Here is a 22,080-nt window from a genome sequence, read left to right as displayed (position 1 = left end):
AATACAAATAAGCCTGCCAATAAATGGACACATAAGAACTCTTACATTGGGAAGCCTGTTGAGACAATTAAGTAGTATAAAACTGTCGAGACCACGCTTTACCCTGCTCCAAGAAAAAGTTTTTTCCTTGTGATGCTTGCTAAGGTTCCACAAGTAAGAAACTATTTTACATTGCTGAAATGAGTGATGTTGCCTGATCCATTACTATTCAATTTTGGCGCCCTATTTCTCCTGCCTAATGTACTGACAGTTTAGAAACATGGAACCTAGTAGAGATGTAGAACATTCTAGTCGAGATGAGGATGCAGATAGCCAGGGATCTGTTTCAATCTGGTTTTAATTCCCAGAAAACCATCTAATGGTCTGTTTATTTACGTTTCTGTAATCTGACACAAACTTCCATTTTCTTTAAGAAAGTACTGTATGTTTTATTACTGAATGAATCCAGACCTGAAATGTCCTGGCTTGTGTTGTTTTCCCACTCATCTTCCTTTTTCATTTTTTTTGGTAAGACTCCCTTCCTATAAGAGGCACATTATAGATGACTTGGTGATGTCGATCAGACTTTTGATGCACTTATATAAATCAATCTTTTACTCAATCGTTTAACTGAAATGTTTCGTTTATTTTATGCCTGTCTTAACTGTAGTGTGTTATCACTTTTCTCAGAATAAAGTTTCCTCAGTTGGCCAGAATTCCCCCAGTGTGCATCCTCAGGTTGTAGAATCTCACATCCTGCTGATTTACTCACAATTTCCAAATCTGACAGAGCCTCCTTAAAGCCTGGGCAACCTAAGTTGATTGTGACTCAGAAATCTCTGAACCAGTCACTTCCAGAATCTATTATCTGCCTGCTTTTGGTTCTTCCTCTTTTCTTAAACCTCAGAACTATTTATTCTCTAATTCCCAATTCAAGATTGTAGTTTAATACTTCTCCTTCCTGCTGTTATTTTATACCTTCCTGCCTCTTTCCCCTACCTACAAATTCCTTGTGTCAAACTGATCTAAGATGTGAGTTATGTTACTCATGTGAAAAAAAAAAGATACAAAAAGAACTCAACTTTGATCTTGTAAGCATCTCACAACACATGATGTATTTCAAAACAACCAATACAGAACTTAAAGTCCCAGTATATAAAGATGTCTATGTAGTGGCTAAAGAGATGAAAATGGTTCTTCATTGGTATGATTCAAAAACTATAAACACTAATCATGATAATGTACTCCAGAAAGACAAATTTGAGAAGTTAAAAAATTGTTTTACCTCTTAACTTAAAATTATTTTGTAATCAGAGGTTTCATTTCCAGTTTCTAACTTAGTATTTATAGAGTTGGGGACCAAAACCTTCATTTCTAACAAAGTCTTATTGATGGGTGGCTAATCTAGTCCAGAAATAACACTTTGATTACCTTTAGTCTGACAGGAAGAGAAGGACAAAAATCTAATAATCCTTAGTTATTTGGCTCTAACCACCTATTGCTAAACCACAAATATGCAGTAGGTACTCCAAATTCTGTCACTGTTTTAAATAGATCTTAAATTAATGGCTAAAAAAAGGGAAGTCTGCTGATGTTTGTATGTAGGTTCAGGCATACACTTTTAGAAGGTACGTAACACTACTTAAATAATAATGAAAACCATTATGACTTTTGATATTTCTTTCAAAGACCTTTCGAAAAAAATCACAGACTTTAAGGGTTAAAAATCACAAATAATGAGTTTTTAATAGACTATTAATCAAAACTATCCAAGAAAAATGACATTTTTTGTGAAATTATTTTCTAACATAACATCTGCCATGCCATATGCAAGTATTTTTAAAAAGCTATTCATTCAATTAATGAGCAATACAGAGTATGTCTGGGCAGAGGCAAAGACAAAAGCACAGATTCAAAAAAAATTCAAAATGCCTGTGTCTGCAATCTTTGATGAACAGCTTAGTGACTTCAACTCTGCAAGAGTTTAAACAATGTGACAGGAATCCTTTTTCTCACCTGTATGTGAGGACAACACATCTTACAGGGTAGCCATAAGCAGTTAAGTTCATATTCATTGATGTTCCTAAAATGCAAGTCTATTACTTATATATGGTTGTTATTAATAGCTACCAAAATATGCCAAATACTGCAGATAATAAGCATTCATTAGTTGGCCAAGATAAAAAGAGCAAAATATGCAGGCAGAAAAAAACACTCTAACAAATAATAGACATAGAACAGGAATAAACTTATCCAATGTCTTTGCTGTAAAGACACTGTCTCATTCTTTCGGAGGTTGTCTTTTATTTGTGTTTATTCATCAGTCTGTAATTAGAAAAACCTTTTTTAAAAGATAATTTTCCAATTTAACCATTTGAATTGTGTATTTGCTTAATGAAAAAGGAGTAACAAATCATGCTATTTTAACACAAAATCTTTAAATGATGTAAAATGTTTAAAGATCATTAATGAAAATAAGTCTTTGGAAGCCCGTTCTTGAAAAATTTCTTCACATCTAATGTTTCCATAAAAATTAAAAAAATAAAGATACATCTATGTGTAGATATAAAATACATACATGTATGTATACACACACACACACACATATATATGTAAAAACCTGGCAAGATAGATATTTCAGAGAGAATGCTACATACCCAATGCTATGAGAAGGTGTCATTAATTAAAAGGTCTATGCAAGATGATGAGAATCACCGTTGTAAGAACAGAAGATATGCAGTCAGGTAAAAGCAATCAGACAGGTTAAAAAAAAAACAAAAGCAAAACAGGTTGGACTTAATAGCTTATACTTCAGAATTAAGGCCACAAACCAACTGAATAAACAAACATAAAGTAAAATAAACAAACCTGCAACAAAGCACAAACCAATCCTTTTCGAAACTACAAAAGTAGAGCTGTTTAAAAAAAAAAAAAAAAAGACAAAGATAAAAACAGAATGAAAAATGATGCTTAAAAAAGTATATACCTAAGTACCTGTCAGTGAATACTAGGTCTCTTAATGAGCTTTTAAAGTCTACCTTGAGTATATAAAAGACCAAATTTTCAGAGTAACTTTAAAAAAATTATTCTGTTTGTGGGTGCTCACAAGGAAAAAAGGAAAAAAAAAAAAAAAAAAAAAAAAAAAAAAAAAAAAAAAAGCCAGAAGAAAGCATTATATCCTTTGTAGTTGAAGTTATAGGTAGCTGTTAAGTGCCCAAAGTGGGTGCTGGAAAGTTACCTCCAGTCCAGAGGAATCAAGTGCTCTTAACCACTGTACTATTGTTTTTGTAGCCTCCCAGGGTTATCTTTTAAACAAGAGGGTTGGAAAGAGTATTTCCCAGGACTCTCTCAGGACTCAAAATATTTGCAAGAATGTTTTAATGGTTTTCATTCTGATGAAGAACTAATATTAGAAAATCAAACAAATTATATGAAATAAAGACAAAAATTCATAAGATACCAATGTCACAGCTAAATCCTTGTACTGACAGTATGTTGTTACTCTTTAAAAATGTACACAAGCAACCCATAAACATCTGATTTCAATTCATGTTTTGTCTACATCACTGGCTAAGTTTTAAAATAGGTTTCAAGAATTATTACCCTTTAAGGGTTCCACTAAAATGGTTAGAATTAAACATCCATGCTTTAAAATATTACACCAATGTTAATGTCTTAGTTTTTTACCATATCATGTAAGATTTTTATAGAGACAATATACTTATTAAAAAACCTCCTGCACTATTTTTGTAATTCCACCAACACAAAGTTATTGCAAAATAAATGGTTAGGAAAGACAGGATATTACTGCCTTTGAGCAAGCAAGAGCTAGATGAGAAAAACTGCACTTTAAATTTCTTATGAGAAATTGAGTTACCATGTGTATAACGTATTCCCAGGTTCGACTGTTTTGAAGCTATAATAAAAGAAAGGCATATATCTAATAGAAATAACTTCTCAAATCTAACAAGCATTTTTATTAACTTTTCTTAATAAAATGACAGTGTAAAATATTCTTTCTAAAAAACATTGCTGCTTTAGAGTTTAAGGTAAATTTGAATTAACTTTTATCTGAAGGCCATGCAGAGTCTTGAAACAGCTATTAAATGGTCAGAAATGTAATCTCTGCACACACAACTATGAAAACAAACAATGTTGTACAATCAAGTCTGAAGTTAAAAAGCTTTACTTGCTCTAAGTGTCACCCAAACAAAATTGTTGCTATACAAAGGACAACAAAATCACGTCAATAAGGAAGTGATACAGATATAATTAGTATTCTGAATCAAACTGTTTCAACCTCTTTCCTCAGGTAGTACACAAGATCTCTTCTTCTAAATGTGTTCCCTTTTACCTAGGAACCTAGAAACATTATTTGGATCCCAGTTTTTTTTTTTTTTTTTTTTTTTTTTTTTTTTTTTGTTTTGTTTTTTTTGTAAAAGCATGTTCTTGCTTCATCAAAGCCTGAAGGCTAGATTAGTATATTTATACTTGTTGCCAGAGGTACATGGTATCCTTAATAGTTATTTGCTAATAGCAGAATGAGGATTCATGCAGACAGGTTGCCTGCTGTATTGAGTGATGCCCATAGAGGCAAGAAGGATCTGTATCTGAAGTGAAGATCCTAAAGTATCTAAATTTTCACGTGGATGAAGGGAATTGAAGCCATTAACCAGTGCTCTTAAAAGAGCTGTTGCTCCAGCCCCCATACAGATTCTTTATTAACTAAGACAATACTTTGACTATAACAAAACTTTGTGAGGATTCTATTACACCAAAGAGTTTGGGATATAAAACTTTCCACTTTCATTTTGATCTATCTAAGTTTATCTGTGTCATCTATAATTAATGAAAATGAAGTATAACTTATATGTATAAAATTCTTCATGAACTCCCTAAACTAACTGCCAAGAATTAAACTACTGCATTAACATATAACATTTAGCTATTCTAAAATACAGTCTATAATTTTCCTGTAATATATTACTTTTCTTGTCTTGTCCAAAGCACATGAAAGAAACAACTCAAGGGAGGTAAGGTTTATTTTGGCTCACGGTTTCAGAGGATACAATCTATAATGACTAAGGAAACAGCAGTGGAAGTACGGGACAGAGGTGGTTCATATGTCCTAACTGGATCAGACCAGCAGGAGTGTATAATCTTCAAAGGCTTAGCACTCAATATCCTAAAGGTTTCACAGCCTTCAAAATAAAGCCTTAAGTTGAAAGACCAACAGCTTAAAACCTGAATCTCCAGGTACATTTCAGATTCAAGCCTCAACACACACCTTAATATATTTCACCAAAGCTATACATTCACAATTTAACAGATACAGTTTTTCATCAGGGAGACAGATACAGTCCATGAGTGTTTAGACTATAAATCAGATACAATTTAGTCAAAACACCATCAAGAGTCCTTTAAATAATCAGGAAAGAGATTTTAACATTACTGCTACTCTTATGATGAATTTTAACCAAATTGATAGTTCTATAATCTTAGTTTATTTTCTACTGACTTAAATTATACTTCTTGCCAGATAATGTAAGTATTGATACAAGTTTCTGAAATTAATTTAACTGCAAACAAATTATAAACTTAGCCAGTACAGAGATGGCTTGACTCCACTGCTTCAGAATCCTTACTACAATAAGTAACCACTGCAAAGGGAAAAACAAACTATTTTCCTTAAGAGTTTCAAGAATTATAGTAACAAAAGTTTATGGAGAGGCCAATTTAATTTTTACATACCACTTTGCTTTTCTATTTAAGGGAAGAAGTTATCAAATTAATAAAAAACTTCTTTCATTTCCTGCTTATAATAATCTATACTAAAAAGTCCTGTAATTATACTTATGGGTTCTCCCCCCTTCAAGTGTAAGGACACATACTATAGTTATAGTGAGGAGACTTGAATAATCATTTAACGAAACTCAAAAGGAAGACAGGCACAAAAATTTAACAGACTTTGGCTTTGAAGAACCTCATGATACCCCTAAATTGGCAGATTAAAACAACAAAAAGATTGCAGCAGCAAGCAACTACTTCACCACACACATTAAGAACTCTAAAATAGACTAGAGATGTTTATTTCTCTTCTAATCAATCAGCTATATCTTTTTGTTTCTCCTGCTTTTTGGCTGTAGGTAGTTCGAGACTTGCCCACTGCATGGGTTCTGCCTTTCTCATAGTGATTTCGATCTTTGTTGCAGTCATAGTCACGTAACTTCGTTTAACATCAATCACCTACAACAAACACATCAAGAGAAGTTAACCTGGTTGTGTTTATTGGTCTCAGAAAAACACATTTTGTTTATTCTAATATCAAAATCAAGCTTCTGGAGCCATTTTTAAGCAATTTAAGTATCATGATAGGACATGTTAAGGTTAAATGCATGAACTTTATATAAGCATCTAAAAATGTTTTAAGCATCAGGGAAATTGATGGATTCATAATACTTACACCCCATAGTTTCACATTTTGATGAAATTCTTTCTCTCCTTCAAATACAATGTGAACATTTAACTGAAAAAGATTAGTTTATTGTCATTATTTTGGTGCTAGGTATTGAAAACATGAGCTTAATTCACACTAACCATGCAATGAAACAACGAACCACAGCAAGTCAAGACTAGTAACTGTGAGACTAAATATTAATTATAAAGACAATACTGACGTTACTCAAGCCATGAGAAAATGCCAATATTGAGCTCCACCATTTCATTTAAGAAAATAATTAACAGAAAAATTTTGCTAGAATGTTTATACTGAGCAAGAAATAAAAATTCTTTGACTCTTCTAAGCTATATTTCTAGATAACTTTAGAATAAAGTCTACTACACTGTGAGTTTTATTTAAAATACTGTTTCTATGAAAGTCATTTGTGATTTCTGACCAAAAGTAAAAACTTCTGAGAAAATGCTTACATATAAACAATGTATTTAAGGTAATTTATATTGAGTCACTTAATATACTCACCAGTGTACTATTTGCTTCTACTTGACTGAGTTCTGGCAATGAATTTTTAGCATACACTGAGATAGTAACTTCACCCCCAGTTTGATGCCAGTCGTGTCTACATGGAACTACTTTTTTACCCTGCAATGTAAGAAAAACACTGTAATCTTAAAACCCACTACACTATCACCACTTTTAAAAGAACTGGCCCAGCTAGTAGAGGAAAATGATTATGCACAACTAAGCACTTCATGCATTCAGGGCACTAACTTCTAAAGATTCTACTGAGAGTCTAAATAATAAATTATGAAGTGAGCACTCTTTCTTCTTTAAGGCTATATTGTTACTGTCCATTTAGGAGATAATTTTACAAGCCTCACTAAACTTTTGTTCCATTGTGAATACCCTACAGTCCACGAAGTACTGTCATAGAATCATTCTCAAAGACAGAAAGGAAAAAGGCATTTGTATGGTAAGAGATAACCAATAAACTTGAAAGCATCAGATGCTTAAGTTTATTTTGTATGAATGAACATTTTGGGGATGTTGGAAATATGGTTCTGTTGGTATTGTGCCTGCTTTCCAAGCATGAAGCCCGTGTTTGGAACGCCAGCACCCGCAAATAAGATGTTTGTATGTTCTGGAATGCATCTGTAACCCTAATGCTGGAGGATTGAGCACAAGATCCCACAACTGAACTGATGAGCTCTAGGCTCAGGGAAAGACCATACTTCATGAAATAAGGTGGCAAAACGTGGAACCTTCACACGAGTGCACATACACATAATTGTTAGCTAATAACTATTCTTATGATTATTAAATTATCTTGTCCTTTCATATTAATATGCAGATTATGAAAAACTTACAGTATCATCTTTTGACTGCTACTATAAAAAGGAGCATTATTCTTCATTACTACACTATGGTATCAGTCCAATTTCTAAAACAAATGAACAAATGGTGATGTTTTCTAAGTAAACTGCTCTAAGTAAGAACAAATCAGCAACAAAATTCAAAGAACTCTGAAACACTTATATTAAAAAGGAAAAGAAAAAAAAAAATCAAAAAAGTTACATTTCACCAGGGATCATACTCTGAAATTTTTTAAACAAAAAGTAAAACATAATTTTATTTTTAAAAGTTTCAATTGTTAACATTTGACAATAGAGAAAAATGTATGAGCATATCTCACTTTCTGCTAGTAAAATATTTCGTCAAGTTTTGCGATCAGAAAACTATGATTTAAAAGCAAGAATAATGTTACCCAAATACTGAACATTCTAGAGTTAAAGACACAAGTTTTATGAACTAGAAAGTATCATAAAACATCAGTAACAGCATGACACAAGATTTCATATTAATCATGCTATTAAAATAAAAAGATCTAAGTATATAAACTATTTACCAACAAACCAGTTTTCTTGTTTTAACTTAAGGATGGTAAGTTAATATGTTTATAGGCCTAATACGACTTTTGGCCACTAGATAGAGTCCCTATACATGGGTGAATGATTCTGTGGCTATATATATATATTTATATATAAATATATATATAATTTAAATATTGGTTTAGTAACACTAAATTAGTAGTTAAGTGATTTTATAAAACAATTTTAAGAACTGAAAAAGGTTGTGAAGCTAATTTTTTGAAAAATGTTTTTTTAGGTTTATTTTGTGTGGATGAGTACTTTCTTGAATGTGGTCTGTGCACCACATGCATGCACGGCGTCTCCTAAGGAGGTGGTGAGCCTTGTGGATACTGGGAACCAAGCCCTGGTCCTTTCCAAGAACAAGTGCACTTAACCACTGAGCCAACTCTCCAGTTCTTGTGAAACTAGTTTTAGTAAGACAAAGATCTTTCAATTTCGGCAGGTATAGGGAGTTTTTTAAAACTTATATACCTGTATCAATACATACAAGGATTATTTTCTCAAAAGGTATCCCTGAGATACTGAGATTAACTTTGTACATATGCCAATCCTTTACTTTGTGAGAGCTATTTTTTTAAAATATAAATACATACTAATCTCAGATCTCTTAAAAACGATTGAGATGAACACAGATCATCATGTGACTTTGAAAAGGTTACTTACTGCATCTTTTTTAGTCCACACATGTTTCCCGCTTGTACAGCCCTCTTGGGCTAAGAATGTATTAAAATCTGAAGTTTTTCTTCTACAACAGCTCCAATATTTCATCCTATAGATAATGAGTTAAAGCCAGTATTATCACTGTAACAAATATAATTTAGAAATAAAAACTCCAACTTTAAATATCTTACAATCACTTAACTGTTAAAATACAGACATTCTAAGGAAACTCATTTTAAAAACCAGGGTATTATTTATTGTATTAACTCAGCTTTTGAGTAATATACAAAATGAACACAATTCCAGGTCTAGTTTCTCATGGAGAATGTACACCTAGTTCCCTCATGTGGTATAACCAAAGATCCTAATATTTATATTTCAATAACAGAGTTATGAACATGGACCAAAGTAGAAACCAGTGTTTCCAGACAAGATGGGCAATCAGAAAGACCATAAAAGCACTACTAACTTAACAAACAACCCCGCACAGGGAACGAAAAATTATAGATCTTCAGGCTAAAAATCCTAAAGCATGTGGAAAGCTGAAAAGTCTAATATAGTGAAGTTTCTATATATTAGTTGTATCATAACATAGAAACAAACTGTGACTTGAGAGTTATGGAATAGCATGGCCTTTCCTGAGTACTGGTGCTTTCATTGCTCGATGGCTAAAAAAACTAATGTCCTAAAACCAAATGCCTGTCCATTACACAAAATACCAGTAAGTTAGGCAACATGGTAGGACATGCTTTTAAGTGGTTCCAAAGGAGGCTAAGTCCTGAGGATCCTGAGGTAGAGGCTGTCCACATAACCTGCAGGAGCATGCCAAAACCAAACAAATCCAAGTAAGACCACACTGCAGAATCACAATGATTACTTAAAAACCATCACCCTAATTTCCATCTGTGTCTAATGAAGGCAGCTGTGCCTACCCACGTTCTGAGATTATTCCCAGGATTAAATACTAATACAGGTAACATTTTCACTACAGCTACATGGCAATGTTTAAAGACATAATGGGTTAATTAACACCTTGAATCAATACCATAAATATTTTAATTAGGTATAGGCAAGTTACCCCTCATGGAAAATGGGTACTCCAGAATGATATACACAGACTTCTTCTAGACTCTGAAGACCCTGGTAAGTCTACAAAACAAAGACACAGAGGAAAAACATTAGTTGTTTATCTCACAGTTGCATCTTAATACCTATCTGAAATACTGGTTACACATAAAACCTTTATAAAATACTTAAATAACAGTAGCTACAAGAACACTAGACAGTTCACCAAGGAATGAAAAATGACCCTCTTTTGGACATGTAAAGTAAGCAAACAGAAACTTACTATGTAAGATGGCCTTTTAGGCATGAAGTTACAATGATTTATATTCAAGTATTCAAATGTAAAGAAAAATGTTGGAATCAAGGAACTTGTACTCTTACCAGAAACATAATTTATATGTACAGTATATTTAATCTGTGTGGGCATTACAAATTAAGATGGGAAGTCTAATCATCATTTCTGAAGTCTCAGTAGAATACTGATTTCTTGTCCCTACAAACGGTAAAATGAGCTGCAGACCTATATATAAATCCATGGTTTGTCTGGAGGATCCGGGCCCCACTGCTGCTGTACGTGAAGGCTCTACAGGTGAATTCACAAAAAGTCATGTTAATAAAATATGGATGCAGCTTGCAGTGTATTCTCTGTTTATGTATTCATATTAACTAAAGTACAGAAAACCAAAATTTTCAGTTTTGTTATGTACAAAGTGCTAGGATCTCCTTAAGTATTTGTGTTAGATCCTCAACTTATTACTGCTCCCTAAAAATGTCTCTTTTGTCATCTCATTCAATAGGACCAAATGTCTTCAGTCTTCCACGTCTGAATCAGTAATCTGTCCTCTCTTCCTCTAAAGTTATCACAAAATCTTGTCAAGTTCAATGCAATGACTTATCAGTTTAACCTTTCTCACGAACTAGCAAATGCGCTGTTCCCATTTCCCACTTCTCTACTGGGTACAATTTCCTAATTACTACCATTCTTCTTGAATTCCTTTAAGAACACCATCATATTCAAGTTATAGGCTTTTCATACATTTCTCTCTCCATGAGAAAATTATTGTAGCTCAGAAGTATTTCTTAAATAAGCAAAATAACAGAAAAAAAGACAATCTTCATGCATGAAAACTAAGTCCCTCTACTTATCAATGACATCATGTCAGTACGAATCCTATAAAATATCTCTGACAAAGAACTTGCAGCTCTAAGACATGAAGATTTCCTACAAGATTATTAAGAAACAGATGCCAAAAAAGTAGGTGGGCGATTATATACATTTAACCCGGGAAGAAAGAACTGGCTCATCGGCAAAGTAAAACACCAGCAAAGAAAGTAAGAAGCGAGGGAGAAGACGGTACGCTCTACCAGAGCTGCTAGAGGACAGACACTGACAGGACTGCCAGGGTAGACACCAGGGTCAAACCCACGAATACTGACAAGCAAATGCCTCCAGAGCAGCTAAAACTGAGCACACACACAATTCCATGTCTAGTCACCAAAGTTACACACTGAAATACTTAGAGTGATAGGAAAAAAATCAATTTTCAACTGTAATGCACTTTAACAATAATATCCTCAAAGCACGGGCCAGGCCATGGCTGCTTTCCAGAAAACAAATCCAACAAATGTAAAAGAGAAAAGATAAATTAAGAAAGATGACAAGTTTTATTATTCCTATTACATTAACATTGGTAATAAGCAAAAAGTAGATGCTAATAGAAATCTTTGGAAGAAAAATGTCAAATAGTAGTTAAGCAGTCCTTTCCACCCTGCCATGTTCATTTTGAAAACCCTCAAGTTCTGGGTAAATCCCCCTCCGGAAATTTCAATCCAGGAGATTAGAAGGCCCAAATCAAGTGCCAAGTCCAATGGCAAGGCCCAACTATAGTGAGCTGATGGTAGGTGGGACCATATTTTGACTTGGACTGCTTAATTATACATATTTTTAGCCCTCTATTTAAGGCTTAATCTCACTCAGCCAAAATGGACTTTGGGTGGGTACTGTTGGATCTTTGTCCCTCTTCCCAATGTGATCACAAGAATAAGAGCTTTTTATGTTTTTCACTATTAATTTATGTTTTAACTAAATTATCAAAGATAGTTGGCTGAACTTGGCTTCTTGGGATATAGGATGTGACCTTAAGTCCATCCGTTACCCAGGTTCTTGAATGCCCAACTATTCAAATTATACCATTAACTGTACAGATATCAGCTATATGCCAGTCATTGAGCTAAGCAATCAAAATACAACAAGAAGCAAACAAAACCATATTATAATCCTCACCATGAGATGGAGGTGAGCCAAGTAAAGGTAAAAGTGTCACAGAGAAAAAAGCATGGAAGGGTGTACAGAGCAGACAGCGAAGGTCTCAAGATGCCTAGCCATACTCTACATATGGTCACAGCTGATTTCCCTTCATCTGATTCTACTTACAACAGAGTTCTCTCCCTAAATTGGCCATGGTGGTACACTACTGAAATCCTGCCACTCAGCTGAGGGAAAGGACTGGAGTGTGAGGTCAGACTGGGATAGAAAGAGACTCATTTCAACAAACAAAATAAAACACCTCCCTGTAGCTGGTAATAGCTTACCATCAGTGTAACATAGCCCAGACCCTTGTCCTGGGTTAGGCCGTTCACTGCCTCATCTACTTCTTCACCTCCCCTATCAGATCACTGCCCAAGCTCTGTGACCTTGCCATCTGCTGAACAGCATGTCTCTAAAGCCACTTTACTTGCACGGCTCTCTCTGTGGAGAGCTATTCCTAGGTGTATCACCATCCCCTTCCCTCACCCCTGAATTCTTACCTAGTGCTGCTGACCAATCTTACACACACAGTCCCTAACTGGAACCACTGTAGTTGCTAGGTCTACTGTATTTCAGATCTCCCTGAATTAATTATTCAATGGCCTATTTTTATCCTCCTGTCCGTATTTAATGCTCCACAGGATGAGGTTTTTGTTTAATTTGATACTATTACCTTCACCCCCTGACACTTGTCTAGCACATAAAAAGTGCTTACTAAATGTTAATAAAATCAGCTTTATTCCCTTCATTGTATCATGTTTCTTCCAAGTCTTATTGTATTTATAACCTCAGTTTACAGCCAAGTGCCAAACATGTAAGTAGCATGCAACTATTTGCTAACTTTTGAGTAAACTGCAGTCCTTTGCTTGAATATTAAAATTTTACTGAATAAATCCAAAGTTTTATAACGTATACCTTTGAACACCCTCCATTTTTACAAGAAGTCCCAATCTTAATTTCATCATTGTCTTCTTCTGCAATGAAGAAAAAAGAAAGGTAACATGAGGTTTCATAACTATGTTCTCTTTGAAACAAGAGGAATAAAATTATAGTATTAAAATAGTACTTCCACTGTTGTATTCTTAAAAAGTATCCTTTCTTTGAAAACAAGTCTAATTCAAGGGAAAACATGAGAGGAAAAGCTAATGTACATCCCAGCACCTGAAAGGATGAGTCAGATGACAATGAATTCTAAGTCATTCTAGATCACACAAAACCATCCAGAACTGCTGGAGCTACTGGATAATTTCTTGTCTCAAAACCTACTTTTACCTATACACCCTCCAATACTATATATTGTTTTACTCTACAATTCAGTGATCGTCCAATTTTATAAAATTTTATATTCTCTTGTAAAACAGAAGTTATGGATATTTTTGTCCCTTGATATTAGGCAGAGATTAAATGGATAATAAAGGTATTTTATATGATGTACAAAGAAACAGTTTAGTTATTGAAGAAATTTAACTGATAAAATGAGGGGTGATGGGTTCGCACAAAGATATAACCAATGAACCAAATGTTACTTCTATGCTGTTATTAGCATATGGGAAGGAAGGAAGTTCTCTGCTACAACATGCTACATTTTCACAGTAGCTAACTTTTCTGACAGAAAATTTCTAAATTATATCTATTACTTAGATGGGAAATTATTAAAAATAAACAAACAAAAAAACAATGTGTTACCTTTTTTATCTTCTTCATTCCCAGATGACAGTTTAAGTTTATCAAGTGCTTGTTTTAGGGAAGCCGATATTTTTAATTCCAAGTTTGTCATTGGCTCATCTGGGCTAGAGAATTTTGAAGTCTTATTATCATCATCATCAATAGACCAAAGTACTTCTTTGTACTTAAAATACTAAAATTGTAACCTTAAAAATATTCCATGTGAGATGTTAATTATCCATGCATTAAGTTATTTCTAATTAAAAATATTTCATAAATAAATGCTATAACCTAGCAACATTCTAATTTTCAATAAACTGCTGCATCCACTAAGAAATTACGTTTCAAATATCCATGGCACTGCTAGCATAAAGACACTAACTAGTGGACTGTACGAGGGGAGGAAGGACTAGAGACTCAAGTTTGTGAAGGTGAGGAGCCCCCACATAATGGACCGTGGAACCCTTTTCAGCTCATCCCTAAGCAAATTCTCAAGCACTAAGTGAGAATAAGCTTATCTGTAACAGCTGAGACAATTTACTGTGTGGAGAGTATAGACTTTTCAATTCAGATAAATTTATGACTGTGCAAAACCACCATCTTCTAGTACTTCATAAGGATTCAATTATATATATAATTTGTTTCAACCTACTCAATAAAAAAAGGTTATTAATAAATGTAGCAATAAAAAGATCACAGGGTATTCACTGTGAATATACAATAACTTGTAAAACATTATTAGTGAATATGTAACTCATGTATCAGACTTAAAATAAAACATTTAAGTGCTAGGAAGCTAGCTCAGTGGTTTAGAGGACTCAGTGTTCTTCCAGAGAATTGGGGTTTGATTCGCAGTACCCACACGGTGGCTCAAAAATTGTTTGTAATACCGGATCCAAGGGAAACAGTTGTTCTCCGTGGTACCAGGTATGCAGGCATTCACACATACAGGCAAAACATACCCTTACAGATAAAACAAAGTAAAAATTAAAAAGCATTTCCTTTTCCTCAATAAAGCTTGTATTTCTGTAGTCCATCATTTAAAGAAATGGTAATAATTCATTCTATTATTAAATTCTAGTAGAATCTACTGTGATGTAACAGATTTAAGGATTAACTGTACTGTAACATAATTGTCCTTTTCTGGTATTCATTTAACTGCGTAGGCTAATGTTCGATAGTCTCTTAAGACTGAATGAATACTGTAGATAGAATAAAGCCATTCTGATCTCTAACGACACCCTATACCTCAAAATATTATTGAGCAAATGAACATCAAAAGTCAGGATTCTTATTTTGGGCCTATGTTATGTAATTATCTATACATTTATTTAAACATAATGAAAAAGAAACACTGTAAATTTATAATGTGAATACATGCTTCAATTGGTTTTGATGATTTTTCAGGCTTGTACTTAAAAAGAACTCACCTGAGTAACAAATCTGGAGCCAAATTGTACATCTATATTCTACAGCCACTATTCCAGACAGATTGAAGATCTTGCATTTCAGGAGTAAACTGATTAATATAGTGGTTCTCATGACTCCTTTGGGGTGGGGTCAACCAACCCCATCAGAAAACAGATTTTTTACATTATGATTCACAGCAACAGCAAAATTGCAGTTATGAAGTAGCAATAAAATAATTTTATAGTGGAGGGTCCCCATAACACGAGAAACTGAATTACAGAGTCACAATATTAGGAACTACGGCACTAATGTATTTCAAAATATAGTCTGGTTTAAGCAGGAGGTGATTAGATAAGAACAATCCAGCTCTACTTCAAGCTGAGCAAAAGCAATTTTTATAGTATTTTGACAGAGAGGGTATTCTAACTCAAGTAAATGAAAAATCCCTAAGTACTAATCTAAATGTAAAGTAAGTGACTAGGCCTCTGTGACTCTTCAGTTCAAATTAATTATATAAAAGGACAACTCTTTTATCAAATCTCACCATCCTACCAAGAGAATGATTCACCAGAAAACAAAAACATACAGCTCTCCAAGTGTACGTGCATACCCTCAAAAATTAAAGGGTTGCTGCAAAAGGAAGAAAAAAACCACATACAGCGGACACTACAAATGTCTATACAAAATGCTAAATGAAAATACCACCAGCAAATTTCAAGTATGACACTGTCACAAATATAAGCAATTGTATAGATTTTACCTTGGTCTTTTTATTGCTTCTACTGGCTTAGGGGCTTGAATGATGTGCTCCTGAAATTTGGGTTTGAGTTCGGATAGTTCCTTCTTCTCAGTAGTCTTGACTTCAGGCTTGACTGGTTCAGGTGGCTTCTCACTATTATGCCTACCTTTTGTACAGCCCTGTTAGTAAATGACATGAATGGACAGTTATGCTGTGACCTACTATGTTTGTATTTTGGGAGTTTTAAAAGCCTTTTCTAATTATTTATACGTGCCAAAGCTCTTAATTCAGAAAGTCTCAGCCTGTAATATCAGTTGCTAGAGTGCTTGTCTACCATGTACAGAGCCCTTGGTTTGATCTCCAACACTACTAAGCCTGGCTCGGTGCTACCTCTCATCACAGCACTTGTATTTGAATGCAGGTTATGAGACTGACGCGCTGCCTACTGCCCTAAGGAGGCACCCGTTGTATTTGAATGCAGGAAGATCAGGAGTTAAAGGTCATCCAAGGCTATACTTGGGCTGCATTAAGACCCTGCTTGACATAATGTAAACAAAAACAATATGAGCTTTCCCTCTCCTATTAAGCTGAAATAGCTTAATAAGCTAATAAGCTTAATGACCTTAACCCAAACAACTTATTAAAATTTATTTTTCTCATCTATAACACTGAAATAGTGACTGTTCTTTTTTGGTGTCACATAAAACAATGGACCATATCATTGATGTCTTGATGAAATTTACTGCCTCTAATTGAGATTGTTTATATTTCTTTTGTTACTTATATACTTTATATCCCAATTATCAGCCTTCCCTGTCCTCTTGTACCCCCTCACCCAGATCATTCCCCATTCCTCCTCCTCATCCCCTCATACTCCACACCCTGTCGCCACCCCCCACCCCTCCGCCCCCAGCACATCAAGTCACTGTAGTACTGGGGCATCCCTTCCCAATCATTCCACATTCCTTCCTGATGTCCTCTTACAGACTACCAAAACCAAGGACAAGAAACAACAAATGAATAGTTACCATGATAAAATCTTAATTCTCCAAGGCAAAGATTTTAGAGGTGATGGAGATGCAGCCCCTTTATAGAGTATGGTACAGCCTGATATTTGAGTCAATGAATATCAGTTATCTGACGGAATAATCCAGAGCCTCCAGGAATATGTACTTGTAGGAAAACAATAGAGGAACGAACTAGTACTTACTACAATGCTTAAGAAGTCAGAAAAATCAGTTGTTCTTCTCTTACAGCAGGACCAACCCTATAAAACAAGGAAAGACAACAATCTAAAACACCCTTAAAACCATGCTGTACCTATTTCCTTGAATCCTGAGATCACACACACCAGTTCAGCCTTTGTACGATGTTTTCTAATCACACAAAATGATTTTAAGAAAAACAATTACTTCCTTAAAATAGAAAACCAGAAGATATACATAACAGTATATACTTCGATCCCAACACTTGGGAGATAGAGGACATACCTTCTGTGCCTTGCCTTTTTTGTTTTTTATCAGTTTGGTAAAGGATCTTTTGTAGCTAAACCTCTCTTCTCATAAATTTTTCATTCGAAAGGGCTATTTTTAATATGCCATAAAATATACTGTACTGTTTTAGATAATAAAAATTGGACGAGGGATTTAACTCACTGGAAGAGCTCTTCCCAGTGTACACAAGACCCCATGGTCAATTTCTAGGGGAGGTTGTTCTTGTCACAGCAACAGAATAAAGACTGAGAACAATATGACTTTTATTCCACTTCAAACTTAGAAAGGGAATAAATTATTAAGAAAGTGGGTTGGAATGTAAACAAAATAACTTTATAACTGGAAAATATCACTGTTGACTATCTTTGTCTTTAGATAATCTGCTTAAAGTACCACAAAATGGTTATTAAGAAAGAAAAAACTAACAAGCTGGGGAAGAAAAAAAAAAGGGTTTTATTACATCTTTAAGTTTATCATGCAAATACAAAGACACTGAAAAGGTATCTTGTTCCTACCTTTAGGGCATCATGAAAGACTGGAACACCTGGGTGGTAAGTGCAAGCGTCTGCTCAAAAACAGAAAAGGAAAATCACACAGCTGCTGATGAACAGAAATTTAGACATCATTCCTTCCTTCAGGTGTTAGGGTTCCAACTTTTTCCCAAATGCAGGGAAGTCCTCCTTAGAACTTTATTAATTCCTGTATTAAACAGTGAGTTAAATCTCCAGGAGTATGAAACATGTCAGGATAATGTTCAGAAGCACTCTGTGTCAGTGGTTCTCAGCCTTCCTAATGCTCTGACTCTCTCAGCTTCTAGAGACTCCAACTATAACTGCAATTTTGCTACTATTATCACTGCTCTATATTCTTTCATTTTTTGTAGTAAATTTTGTTTATTAATACAACTTTGAATCCTAATGATCCTGACAATATCGTTTTATTTTCTAGAAATCTCATGCATGCACACACAGCATCCAGCCCTGTCCAGCTCTCACCTGCCATGCCACCTACACCCACCATCTCCTTCCCCGGATTCCAAGTCCACCAGGTCCAGTTAGTGCTAGCCAGTCTCCAACCGCCAGCAGACCCTCAGCTTAGCCTGAGAGACCCCAGTCCCCTTCCCTCTCTGTGCTAGAGTTTGTAACTAGCTACGAGCACAGACTCACAGCATTCCTACCCATCTTCTGTTTGGCTCTATCTTTTCAGAAAAATAGCAAACTGAAGTATACTTATAAACTTATTCATACAAGTTTCCCTAAATATTCTCTAAAAAGAGTTAAAAAAAAACGACATTTAGGTAACTGGTGTAATATCTAATTACTAAATTAGCATTTTAACCAATTCCCAGATACAAATCATAGATTTCTACAGTCTGTTTCATTGTTGCTATTGATCATTTTGTATTTTCTGTCTCTTTCCACATAACAAAATAAAAGTTTTAATTTATTTAGTTCTCATACAAAATACATTTATTACCACCAACAGTGTGGAATGCTTTGTTTAAAACAATCAGACAGCAGACATACTTATTACCTTACAACACAGTGTTAAAAAGAGTTCATTCCTCTGTAAATGTCTCAACTCACTCAACCTTCCAAGCTTAATTCCCTACAATCCAATTCCTGCTGTTGCCTTGAAATCTCTAACCTTAAGTACCTTTTCAGTAAGTGCTGGCTATGTACACAAAATAGTAGTTAAAGCAATGGGACAAGAAGAGGCTATTAATTGTGTATAACAGAGTTAGAATACAGAAGTTCGGAATGGAAAGGTGTATGCACAAAGATATGAAGTTGAGAGGGAATCATTTAAAACTGAATTTAATATACAGTCACTACTACAGTATACAATGTATAAACAGCCAACTTTATAACCTGGACTATAAACAGTCCAGAATGTCAGGAACAGCTACATCTTCAAGGTGTAACTGGCATGAATGAAATGGGGGGGGGGGGGGGAATCACTGCTTTCAAATGAGAATTAGACATTTCTTGTCTAGCATTTATCACATTTAACAGTTTATCTGAAATTTACATTTAATGGTAAGAAACGGCAACACATTAGTGGTTAAGTTTTGAGGGTTTTACACAGGTGTAGCTCAAATGTTCACTTGTCATTCATAACTGCTGTGCTCTTTGTAAAAGTTTGTCTTTCACACATGTAAGTTACAATTCAGTTCTCTTTAACATGTACTTGAATGACAAACTAAAATGTCTTATCATTTTGAAAAGTCTAATTTTGGTATACAGGCAGAACAAAACGACCAACCAACTTAAAACGGCATGAAACACAGCAATAAGCATGGAAAGTATCCCACATCTCTAAGAACGAGAGGACTGCATGCAGGCTGGCAGCTTCTTACACGTAACTCATCTATCACTGCACTTGAAAACCAGAACAAATTGGTATCTTCAACACTAATCCTTTAAGTAGCAATTTTAATATGTGAAGTCAAATCCCATTCTAAAAAATGTTTCCTAAATCCAGTGTTATCAACTGTCATTCATTCAACAATTTACTTGGCATTTATCTCTACTTTATAAAACATTTCCTACTTTGCAAAAGTGAATAAACTTTGGCCAGCTGACTGGAGTTCCCCTGAAGCTGTTAACAGCCCCAACTTCATGGCTGTTTATTTACTTGTGGCTTTCTTTCCTAGCTCCCCGCCCCAGACAAACTTCCAACAAGTCAGTATCTCTCTTGAACTCTATACTGCCCCATGCTACAAGCCATCAATGTATTCAGCACTGAAGTAGAGTATGCATACACCATGACAGTTTAACATGTGCTCGTACACTGGCTGCACCTTTCCCTTTAAATTCCGTCCTCATCTTATTTTGAAAGAAGTTACCAGTTTACTTGTGTATCAAGATAAATATTTCAAACACGTCAAGCGTGAAAAAGAGATCTCTAACTAAGGAATTGGTTTTAACCTTTTTCACAAAGCTGAACTGTGTAGTTACTACCATGTGCTGTTCCGGTCTTCGAAGAGATACTTCAGTGTGGTTCAGTTATATAATGAAGCCCAATACCTATAGAGAGCATACTACACATACTAGACGAATCTGAGATAAGCGTTTATTCCAGCAACAGTCCAGTAATCTGCATCAACATTCCAGCCACTAGTGAGATTCACACATACACAGCACAGGTGCTTGCTTTCACTGTGCATTCTAAATTAGACCACACTGGTTTTTGAAACACCACTCGGGGATCATTATATGCTGGAATGGCGTAATTTAAAGTTGCAGGCCCCAGCTAAAGTATGCCAAAAACGTTATTGTGGAACGGATGTGTAACAGTCATTTCCGAAGCCCAGCACGGTTAGTTAAAAAGCAGGTAATTGTATAACTGACAACACGCTTTTCACTACTACTCAAACGCAAACCAGAAGTCTAATGCAAGAATGGTCCGCGGTGCACCTCTCACGCCCTGGAATCACGGCGGTGACAAAGTGTAAACCGGGTACCGATAGCCCTAGGATTGAGGAAGTGCAGGAGTTGCCCACTGAGTAATGAGGGGCACCGGGGACATTTAAGCGCCCGGCCCTGCGCTCCCGGAGACGGTGAGAGATCAGGGGGGATCCTGGGGACAGCAGGAGGTGAAGCCAGGTGACAGAGGCCAGGGGTCGGGAGAAGGATGCGGGCCACACTCCTCCTTACCGTCCGCGTTGGCCTCGGGGTCGAAACGCTGGCCACAGCCGCGGTTGTAACACAGAAGCGCCATTCCGTTTTCCTGGCGAAATCCACACCTCCCGGACCAGAAGTGAATCACCACGGCAATCAGCAGCACTACTGCTCAGGCCGCAGCTAGCTTCCGGAAGCCGCCGGTACGGCTTCACGAATTTTCCCGAACGTTCCGGTTGCGCAGGCGCAGAAGAGACGGGAAAAGGGGCAAGCGCCGGGCGGTGAGCGGTAGATTTCCTGCAGGACTCCCACAGCTAAGCACAGTGGGCTGGACCCGGGCAGTTACGGATGAGACACCAATGGGCGGAAGCGGAAGACGAGGAGCGTGTCTACCCCTCCCCCCGACCTCCCCCGCCATTCTCCCCGGGTGCAGTGAGCTGCGTTGTACGCTGAGTTCTCCGCGCAGCCGCAGTCGCTTGGCAGCGAGAGGCGACGCCCGCCCCTTCCCCCTCCCTTGCTCCAGATTTGTCCTGCTTTAGGACCTACGCTCTTCTGGGACTTCGTCAGTTGTTTTAGGAGTTGAGGTTTTGTTGTTTTAAAAAGACAGGACTTTAAAATGAGCAAAATTATGTTTTGACTGCAGTCCTAGAGTCAATCACAATTCTAAACTGAAATTTCACATTAGTCCTCGCTTAACCTAATATTCAATCTTTTAGTCGGTCTTGTAAAATTTTTTTTACTGTGGAAAAC

The 22,080-nt window shown here is 35.7% G+C and overlaps 1 protein-coding gene across 1 annotated transcript; it reads right to left on the bottom strand.

Moving 5' to 3' along the window:
* Positions 1-3,242: 3,242 nt before the first annotated feature.
* Positions 3,243-21,636, bottom strand: CHORDC1 (cysteine and histidine rich domain containing 1). The gene is made up of 11 exons (XM_080930515.1): positions 21,367-21,636; positions 18,223-18,272; positions 17,425-17,481; positions 16,236-16,393; positions 14,087-14,190; positions 13,316-13,374; positions 10,106-10,176; positions 9,031-9,136; positions 6,959-7,078; positions 6,443-6,505; positions 3,243-6,225 (listed from the first exon to the last, which is right to left on the bottom strand). The coding sequence occupies exons 1-11, from the start codon at positions 21,428-21,430 to the stop codon at positions 6,082-6,084; spliced, it is 996 nt and encodes a 331-aa protein (XP_080786641.1). The 5' UTR covers positions 21,431-21,636; the 3' UTR covers positions 3,243-6,081.
* Positions 21,637-22,080: the final 444 nt, after the last annotated feature.

The sequence above is a fragment of the Micromys minutus genome (genome assembly GCF_963924665.1).
Source record: "Micromys minutus genome assembly, chromosome: 16".
Taxonomy (NCBI): domain Eukaryota; kingdom Metazoa; phylum Chordata; class Mammalia; order Rodentia; family Muridae; genus Micromys; species Micromys minutus.
This window is presented reverse-complemented; position numbering and strand designations above follow the sequence as displayed.